The 10,464-nt window shown below is 39.4% G+C and overlaps 1 protein-coding gene across 2 annotated transcripts; it reads right to left on the bottom strand.

Annotated features, from left to right (window-relative positions):
• Positions 1 to 2,072: 2,072 nt before the first annotated feature.
• LOC111860422 (DET1- and DDB1-associated protein 1) lies at positions 2,073 to 8,459 on the bottom strand. Of its 2 annotated transcripts, none has more exons than XM_023844150.2 (5): positions 8,277 to 8,459; positions 7,130 to 7,210; positions 5,858 to 5,909; positions 4,723 to 4,784; positions 2,073 to 4,513 (listed from the first exon to the last, which is right to left on the bottom strand). In XM_023844150.2, the coding sequence occupies exons 1-5, from the start codon at positions 8,277 to 8,279 to the stop codon at positions 4,409 to 4,411; spliced, it is 303 nt and encodes a 100-aa protein (XP_023699918.1). In that variant the 5' UTR covers positions 8,280 to 8,459; the 3' UTR covers positions 2,073 to 4,408. The 2 variants fall into 2 exon arrangements, with proteins under 2 accessions (XP_023699918.1, XP_023699917.1); XM_023844149.2 differs by lacking the exon at positions 8,277 to 8,459 and adding an exon at positions 8,086 to 8,270.
• Between the last annotated feature and the right edge of the window lie 2,005 nt (positions 8,460 to 10,464).

Here is a 10,464-nt window from a genome sequence, read left to right on the forward strand (position 1 = left end):
CCCTGAGGCCCTGCGTCTTTGTGTGCAGGGTGACGGGGAAACACCAGCCTGCCTCATGACATATGCAAAAGCGGGACATTTCTGTTTTTTTGCTACATGAATTCTCTAAATTTGTGACTTTTATCCATCCATTGGATTTTCAGTTAAGGCATCTTAATGCAGTTAGTATTTGTAAGTTATACATAGATGTCTGGTTTTTATATTTATTTATTTGTCTATTTATTTATTTATTTATTTATAGTGTTGTGTTTTTGTTTTCAGTCAATGATTTGCCAAAGCAGCACCAAAACAGGGCTTTTAAAGTACAGAGCCATACTTGTGTGTTATTTCCATGAAACTGACCAAGAGAAGGAGCCCCGAAATATAAAAATTCTGTAAGGTATCACCCTACAGGAGACCTGCACAGGATGTTCTGACAGCCCTTAAAGGAATCCCTTCTGTAGTTTTGTCCTAGCGTAGTTTGATTTGGGCCTCAAAATGATGTGCACAATATTTCAGATACACAGAATGTCACTTCGTTGTCTCTACGATCATGTGGGGACACAAAATAAAAGGGTTACCTATGCACTTCCTCATCTCTTTATGACCACAGTCTTTTGAAAAAAATTAATCACGAGCAATAAACTGCTGCATTAATAATTGGTGGAATGGCAGACCTCCAGGTTAGATGTTCTGTTGTGCCTGTTGGATATGGTCTAACCAAGGTGTGTTTCCAGTTCCAGTCTTGGTCATACGGACCCTCTGAGTCTCAATCATAATCTGAATAGCTTCCTGCAGCTCTTCCAATACAGGCTGAATAACACATCTGTAAAGTTTTAAATAGAAGATCTAATTTTAGGTCCCTAGACACAATGTATTCTTAATGAATGATTGCTGCATTTGTTGGAATTTTGAAATTGCTAGCAACCTGATGATACTACGCAGAAGTCTTATCTTCTAGTATTTTTAAAAGAATTTTGGCCACTACTGAATGTGTTATAATACAGGCATTCAAATTAACCCGACAGGGAAAACTGAAATACCTACGATACTGAAAGTATTAAATAATATTCAGCTTTGTGTCAATAATTGGTGAATTCTGTGAATTTTACATCTAGCTGTATGAAGATGTGCCAATGCAATAATCAGTGAATGTGCAGTGTTAATTGGAACAAAAAAATCCACCAGTTATTTGTTATTGTCCGGCAACAACTATCGCGACAAGGATTCTATTGCATCGGATTTTCAGTTTAGCGACAACTGGCTATTTATTTGTGCACTCTGACATTCTGCATTACCCAAGTCTCAGAAGAACTAGCATCACTAGTTAGCTTAATTTGGTTAGCATATCATTATGAATTCTTAGGGTCAGAAAGATGGAAATCATTTGTGATGTAGTCAAATGTTTGTTAAGTTGTCCATAAACAAGGAAATTGTTGATTGAGGTATGGGGTCTGTTTCAGGTGAGTGTGAGCCTTAACACATAAACATTGTAGGATTTGCTTGGTTTACGTTTAACTTGCATAAATCTTATTCATAAGATTAGCTTGACTGGGGGATAGATGACAGATTTACTGAAAATAAGAGACTGTCGAGGCATCGGGCATGTAGTGGGAAAATCAGCGTTGAGACGAACTTCCTGTTCAATTTAAAAATGTCTTCATGAAACACCACTTGAATGGACATCATGTACTCTTCCAATGTACAACTTGTTTTGTTTGTTTTTAATGAAAAATATACTGAAAATGGGATTAATTTATTTCTTTTATTTTGTCATATTTTTGTAAGACCTGCAAATAGATAATAAAACTATTGGAAAAAAAGAGCATGTTTCATTGCCCAATAAGACACACTTTACCATCTTAAGATATCTGCAAAGGTACTTCAGGGAGAGAGAGCAGGAGGGCAGTGTATTATTAACTGACTGTGTCTGATGGGATATTGGTTCATTTTCATTTTGGTGGAGAAAATACAATATAAGTAAAAAACCTTCCAATGAAAAGCTACCTCACCAAATGCCACACAGCTAATAATGAAGTGATACCTGGGTAGATTGGTGGAATAATTAAGAAATGTCAAGTAGAAAGCATAAATACTGAAAATACTTCTTTATTGAACAAAATATTTTAACACAAAGTATAATTCTATACCTCTGAATAATGTTTCTCAACCTAGTCCTCAGGGACCGCCACACACGTGGACTGTCTGGGGTTCCCCAAGAATCAGGCTGAGAGAGACTGCCTTAGAACATTCTACAGTCAAAGAACTGAAAGCGGGGGCTGTTTGGGGTTCCCCAAGAATCAGGTTGAGAGAGACTGCCTTAGAACATTCTACAGTCAAAGAACTGAAAGCGGGGGCTGTTTGGCAGATTACGTCACTGTTAAACAAATGAAAGATTTAATAATGGCTTACAAAACACCTCAGCAGATGCATGTCTTCTACCATTTTTATATACAAACACACCCTTCCAAAAGTTTACAACTGTGCAAGTTTTATACACAAGAACCAGTTTTAGATTTTATTCAAAGCGATTACTGAAATATTTAAACCCAAAGTAGTACAAAATAATTATTTATAAAAAGACCAGAAAGAAAAAAAAAAGTTATTACAAACAAACACATACATACAAAGCATGCATTATGGTTTACAGAAAATGCAACTGAGCTATCCAAGGCTTAGGGTTGGGTTGGGAAGAGACACAAGGACCCAATCCCAGAATTCAGAACTCCCATGTCTAGGAGAAACCAACCTGCAATATTAAGTAATACTGAGTAAATAGTTTGTGTTACTGTGCAAATGTGTTTCTCTACACTGTAACACATCATGCATTCAATTAGGTAATAGCATTTGTGCCTTATGTTTCATGGGGTAGGTTCCAGTCACCCTGCAACCTTGCACTGAATCAGGCGGATGGATGGATGGATGGATGGAAAGTAGTAAGTAACTGAGGCAAGATTTGATCTGTCCTCAAGTACCAAGGCCCTCGTTGCCACTCATCCAGAAAAAAAAAATCTGACAGAGCAAAATTACACATTTTAAAACAGCCACACTATGCATTATAAACTCTGAACAATCCAAGGAAATAAAACACTGCTTTCAGAATAACTTTGCTGCATTAAAGGCAAAAGGTCATTATGCAACTGCATATTATGCACTGTATCCAATATCTACTCTCCTGGGGGACTCGCCTTTCCCAGCACCGACAAGAACCATGTCACTTGTAATCTCGCCATCTTGGTTGTGCATTTGAAACAGGAACAATAGATCATGGACCCTAACCCTAACCCTACTTAAATATGAACAGAAAGCATAATGTTAAAATGGCATTTTCCTGAAGTTTCTAGAATTAAACAACCTGCATGCGGTTTCATTAAAACTCAGCCATACATTTGGTGTATAATCCAACTTCTGTCGTATAACATTCTAAGAAGCAAAAGCAGCACTATGTTCATTCAGCAACATATCACGTCCCATGTAGGATCTGACGTTCCAAAAGCTCCCTTATGAAGGTGTGCAGTTGGCTTCCTTTTTTAAAGCAGGTTTAGCCTAAAATGTATGTCAAGATAAAGGAAATGTTTTAATCAAGACTATCTGATTCCAGCCAAGACAAAGATTTAAGGAGACAGTGCTGCAGTCTGGCTGACTCGCCTCGGCAGGCCTGGGGTCACCTGAAAGGCAGCCGCTCACTCGCACAATGACCTGCTTTCATTCACCGGACACTGGTGAGAGTAGCACGGAATGAGAGTACAGCCTCAAACATATCCACACTAAGTAACGGCATACGGCTGGCTGCTGCCTGCCCGCTGTGTCGCTACTCAGCATCACAAATCTCCCCGGAAAAAAATGCGTCTTCACAATCCCAAAACTTCTGTGACTGACATTCCAACTCAAAGTGTGCATGTTTCTCAGAATCCACTCTGCTTATTCACTAACTACCTGACGGACTCAAATGATTAAACAAAAAAAATGACAATGCCGGCCCTCAGCGATGCGATTCCCAATTTGTGTTCCGATTACTCAAACATTCCAGCTTCGGTCAGCCGACACCTTCAGAGCTGTTGGATGCCTCATTATACAAACTGTCCAAAGGCAAGTCACATCAATAACTCACCACAGATGAAATATGAACAAAATTATAATTCACTGCTACAGGCAGCAAAACATTCCACAAAACTAAAAACAAATGACCCTGTTGAGCATCAACAAAACAGACATTTTCCCAGAATTACCCTCCTTTTGCAGGACGTGTCAGCTCATGGAGAGAAGGTTACAGCACCCCTCGTGGCCAAGCCTGGGCAGTACAACTGGAAAAAAGGCATTTTAACCATAACAGGAAGCAACTGAATGATAAAGAAACTGAACATACAATGATTATGTCTGCACTGTACTTGTATCATTTATGAAAATGTGTGCCTGTGTGTCAGGGCACTTAGGTGTCGTCATTCATTTCCTGGCTGTCTGTCCTGGCGATTTTCCGAGGGGGGGCTGGACTCTCTCCTTCCTCTTGCTCCTGTTCCCTCTTCTTGGCTGCATTCTGTTCCAATGAAAAGAGAGTTTAATTACCTCACTTCCCAAACTTACAATCATCACCCAAAGCAGCAGAAATAAACCTGAAACTGAAAAAGCTAATCACCACATTATTAAATTGTATTCTAAATATTTTAACACGTAATTAACTTTTAACATCACGTAAGTAATATGGCAGACTGTTCTTGAATATTTCGTGTTATCCATGTCTCTTACTTTTTTGTCCCACTGCTGATTCAGGTAGCGGAGGAGAATGTTGGTTTTCTCTGTAACGATGACTAAAAGAAAGAGGAATTCAGTATGTCCTAAACACCAAACGCAGCTGGATCAGTGCTATAGAAAACACTTACTCAAAGCAGTAAGATAGGCCTTCTTCTTAGAACGCTTACTCAAAGCAGTAAGGTAGGCCTTCTTCTTAGAACGCTTACTCAAAGCAGTAAGGTAGGCCTTCTTCTTAGAAGAAGTCATATTAACACTATAGCTAATAAGCTTCCTTCACGATTCTGGGGAAAAACAAGTTATCTAGCAGAGCTGAACAGGCTGGTAACTAAGAAGATAAAGGGAGGACGTGTGTGATCCTTTCTTCACTGGTGTAATGGTTAGTGTGTCCGGCTAATACAGGAGACTGGGGCTCTGATTAGTTAGCTTTGTCTTTGTGCAAACTTTTCTCAAAATTTCTTGCTTGGGTTCAACGAAGTACATCCACCCATTCCAACGTCATATCCTGGGGGGGGGGGGGGACCTGGAGCCTATTTAATGCCGGTTTGTCACACACATTCACACATTACGGGTAACTAATTCTGAGGCAGCAATTAGACTAACTACATGCGTTTGGTTTATGGGGGAAACCTGGAGTGCCCAGAATAAAGCTGAATGAGGCAGGAAGAGAAGGGCAAACTCCACACAGAGAGGTGGGACTGAAGCTCACAACCCTGCAGGGGTGAGACGACAAAGCTGCACAAGGGGCAGAATGAAGGAATTACTCTACTGGCATAATTGAATTGAAATACATAATTGAAATACAGGCATTTGTAAGGCAAAGATTGCCTTAATACACATGAAATATACATTAGACTGTGATTAATGAGATTAATCAAATCACACTGAAATACTGCCATCCTAAATTTACAATGGGGGGGGGGAAAAAAAAAAAAAAAAAAAAAAAAAACTTATTTACCTACCAGACTGAAAATTCTACACATTCATATTAATTTGATGAACCCATGGTTGATGCAAAATTAGTTGGAAACAAAAGTAAAATGAAGGTGTAACATTAAGGAAGCTTCTACCGGATGTTTCTGAAATTAGTAAAATTGCAGAAAGGTCGTCCCATTTGTAATAGAGGACTTACTCTGTTCAGAAGGGTATTCCCGGGTAGGAACGTACACTGAGGGCCTCCTATTCTGTTAAAAAAATAAATAAATAACCACAATAAACAAAATGCAGCTCATCCTGCGAAAACCTTAGAGGCTCATTCTGTAAGAGCTATAAGGGTGGAACTAATCAAACTGGATATTCATGAAACTTCAATGTACAAGAAGAGCTCTGGTAACAAATCTGATGCACTCTCACAACTTGGAACCAGGGTTTTTGGTTCGGTACCTGGCATGGTAGATTGGTAACGGTACCAGTTTCGTATCAGTTTGGTACAAATGCAAAAAAATAATAATAAATATTCACACTATATTAAATAGTTTTGCATTCCCTCGCAGCAGTTTTCCATTAATAATACTATAGTACTAATAATAACTGTACTGTGTCCGTTTAAAGTACAAAAGATGGAATTTATGGACTAATAAGTATAAACCTAAACGATACAAACGTATCCATTTAAGTTTGTTTTAAGCATTAAACTCTGGGGGACAGTACACACCATGTAACTTTGATTTATGTATATTTGTAATTGCACCCATTAATAATGATTAGTAATGCAAAAATACTGCGAGGGACCGCAAAACTATTTTTAAAATATTTTCCCGCTCTGACCTCTTACAGGCTCCGTACAACTTGCAAAGCCTATTTTTAATACGATAACTACAGAAATTCTACATCATATTAAAATAATACGAAATCTCAGATAATTCTCACAATTTTATAAATCCTGGCCAGTGGAAATTTTACGTCACCCTAACCAGACTAAAGATTGTCATTAGACAATCTTATTCTCAGCATATTCATGTGATCATCATGCATACCTTTCGTTCCTGGAATTCCCTGTACAAATCGGGATGCACATGCATCAAATGTTGAATAAGATTAGACATACAGCCTCCTGCCACACATCTTAAGTTCCGTTTGCATGAAAGTGTGGAAGGGGACTCCACCTCTCCACTGTCACTTGCCCTAAACGCAACTTTGTTTTCCACAAGTTTCAGCGCTGTTTGGGCTGTTGTCGTACCAAAATCGTGATACCGTACCGTTTTAAACTTCAAATTTACCGGTAACTGGAGCAACCCCAGTCAGCACTATAAGGACACGGGATGTATGAAATCTACTGAACTTAAGAGACACTTAAGTGGCTGCTTAATGGTGCCCAGGCCTCTCACGGCTCCCCCCAGACCTGAGCTTACTGGCAGACAGGCTGTCAGGATCAGCGCTCCCCACACAAACCGGCAATGCTCACCGAAGTTTTGCAGACAGAATCTGCATGAAACCTGCTGAAATTGCTCTTGTTGTAGACAGGAAGGCCTTTCAGAAAGTCTGCCTATACAGAAAAATACCACACAATCATTTTAATAATTACTTTCAGCAGTGAGGAAAACCTCAGACAGCAAGATACCGGGCAGCTGAAATGTAAAGTAATGATACGTCAATTACAGGATTTAGTTTCTCGAAGGTCTAAATTAGCGCACAGAGAACATGAGGATGTTAGAGTAACTCCAGTTTATCGCTGGAAGTCTTTACGTTGATAGGACTCGTTGAAATAAACGAACTCAATCGAGAAAGCTTATTATTTACATTTGAAAAGGCAAACTATGAAATAGCAATGTCCTGCTGTGTGGTTGTGTAGTAACTTGCTTATTCTGATGTTTACACTTTCCAGCCATTGCAAAACGGAACAAATCCATGTTTGTTAGATAACATGTGGACAAAGTAACAAGTGTTTTTCAATGTTTTTGCTAATAAAGCTTTTAGAAACAGTATAATTGACATGAAGCGCGAGGTGCTAGCCACAAGATAACCGGCAAAGCACTTCTGCCGACGTTACACATGAATTAGCCAGTTAACATAATTATCATAATTTTCCAGTGACTATATGAAACACCCCTATAATAATGAAACAAATACGTTAACAACCAAGACAAACAGTGACTTCTGACTCAGCTGCTGCATCTAACCTGTTCATTTAGACTACACACTAGTAAGCTAGCGGTCAAAAATTGCCATCTACCATGAATATATTACATTATTAACGGTGTCTAGAGTTTTAAGCATAAAAATGGTCAGACCATTAATGCTTTACCTTACCCATACTTCGTTATTTGTGCTAACCCAACATAGAAATTAAATCTTACGTGACCTTAACCGAGATCACAGACTTAATTTCATTACCAACAGTTTTGAACTATAGCTGCTCACCAGAGAAATATACCCTTTCTGTAATTCCATCTAGTCTGTATATCGCGTTAGCCAGCAGCCGTGTCTGAAATCTGTCGCGACTATTTGTAATGATCCAGCCTAACAGCACCTGCGGGTCACCATTACTATCAGAAAAAGGACATCAGGTCTACGTGGTCATGCACTAGCGGACCTCGTTATCTGAAACCCACCATCTTTGACTCAATTCACAACGAGCTTTCGTGAATAATTTGTTGATATCCACTGGATGTGCGAGTTACTACTGGGCACCCGTGGCTTCCATACTGTTGACTGAGTGTTGGGGAACGCCAAGCGAACTCGGGGGAACTCGCGTGACAATTGGACCGAGCTCTGCCTGTCATTCCTAACTTTTTCTAAATCTCGCGAGATGTTATAACGGCGGAGACAGCTCTGCGGGGCGAACGCGGCTGGTGGGCGTATGGGAAATGTAGTTGGTAACGTAATAATCCTCGTTTCAGGAATGGTCAAGCCCACGAATCCACTATTGGACAAGTTTATTTTGTGTATTCTTTTGTCAGCTTTGCTACTTTTTACTAAAGGGAAAAGGTTGTCAGTGATGTTCTAACAGTTATTATAATTCAGTGATGCGAAGAGCCAAGTCTGGGGGTTGGTGCCCCTTTATCAACAGAAGGGAAATTTGTAGTTTTATCCTGTTTAAGCACTACTTCTCATGTGTGGCTCATTAAATCGGTCGCACACAATATACCGTCCAACTTATCTGTGGACGTGTTGCTACGGAGTTGTATACGTGAAGCACCGCGCGCAACGTGTTATCAAATGATATTGCTAACAATGGCTACCAATTAGTCGGATAATTTGTCGGATTTAAGGTAGTTCGGGCTAATTGTAAGTGAACGAAGATAAAGGCCATTTAAACTGAGGTACCTTAATTCCGACAAGTTGTCCAGCTAAGCAAAAAATCTTGCTTTTTCATATGGGTCCCGAGTTTATAGCGGATGTGACGTAATATCGGAATCCGAAAATCGGATCCCGAGGCAAATGGAATGCACGGACAGTCTACGGATTCCCTGTTGAGAAATTGCGATTTATACTCTACGGTTCCTGCTGCTGTTTGTATAGGGGAAGACTTAGTTTGGGCTATGGGTGAGAGATATATTCCCTTACCCTGCCCTTTCATCATTTTGTCTCCCTTAGCAGTGGCACTACCCTCCAAAGCATTTGGTTCTGGGGTAGAGGGACCTATAAGAGTAAGATTAGACAAACTGTTACTAACGTTCAGGTTGAGAGATTTATTAACTACCTTATCACTCAGACTGTGTAAGGTACCATGAATCTGTGCTGTAGTTGTAATTTGTTTTGGGCCTACGATTGGCCTGTTGCTCAGGGTCTCACCCTTTGGTGTTTCTGGGAACTGTAGTTCCCCTTCCCCTGCTGTACATAAATTAAATCTGCCAATCTCGGGAGGACTAGTCCTTAAAGGGATGTTGTCATTACTAGCATTAGACCGTTCTTTTATACTGGCCAAAATTATGCCTTTAGTTTTGTCTAAAACTTCTATTTTAAGTTTTTTATGGTACCTCTTTTTGGCCCAGTTGCTGGCTACCTCCCATTCCCTTTGTTTAAATTGGTCTACTGTATGTAAACGCAATTGTCTACCCTGTATGTAATGTTCTTGTAATATTTGCATATTAGTATCCATCCATGAACTAGTATTGGCCATTATTTTAGCTGCTGTACTATTTGTAAGAACCGCTGGTTTTATAAATTGTGTGAGTTTGATGACCTGTTTCATCATGCCTGATGGGAGTGTATTGGTTAATAATGACCCCTCCACCATCATTAAATGGTACTGCCTTTTACGTGCAGTGGAGTAGCAGTCTGTGCCCTGCTTTGTGCCCTGTGTTTCCTGGAAGATATGGGCTCATCGTCATTCTGTAGCGGACAAGTGGTAGGAAGGTGAGTGCCAAGGGATTATATTAGTCAGATGTATATTGGCCAGGACTGACTCAGATAACAGGCCATTTTCACACATCTGCATTCTGTCTCCTGGATATACGTGCAATGTCACAATGACAGCAGTAATGGCTTGCATCTTGCAATTATTTATTTATTTTTACACATTTTAGTGTTTCGCGTAAACAACCACACTTATCCTTCCTAACCTCTCCAAATCACCAACATTGTAAAAGAACATGGATGCATTAAGAAAGATGAAAGAACAACTTATAAGGTCCAAATGTATGTAGAGACAATGAAATAAAATAATTGAAGTTGTATTATGATTTTTAAATATAAGTGTTGTGCTCAGACTTTGTATAATGTTCTGTATAACTTTTGTATAATGTTCTGTATAAAAAGATTTCTCTTTTATTTAGCTTAATGTTTGCATTTTGAGGC

The sequence above is a fragment of the Paramormyrops kingsleyae genome, chromosome 15 (genome assembly GCF_048594095.1).
Source record: "Paramormyrops kingsleyae isolate MSU_618 chromosome 15, PKINGS_0.4, whole genome shotgun sequence".
Taxonomy (NCBI): Eukaryota; Metazoa; Chordata; class Actinopteri; order Osteoglossiformes; family Mormyridae; genus Paramormyrops; species Paramormyrops kingsleyae.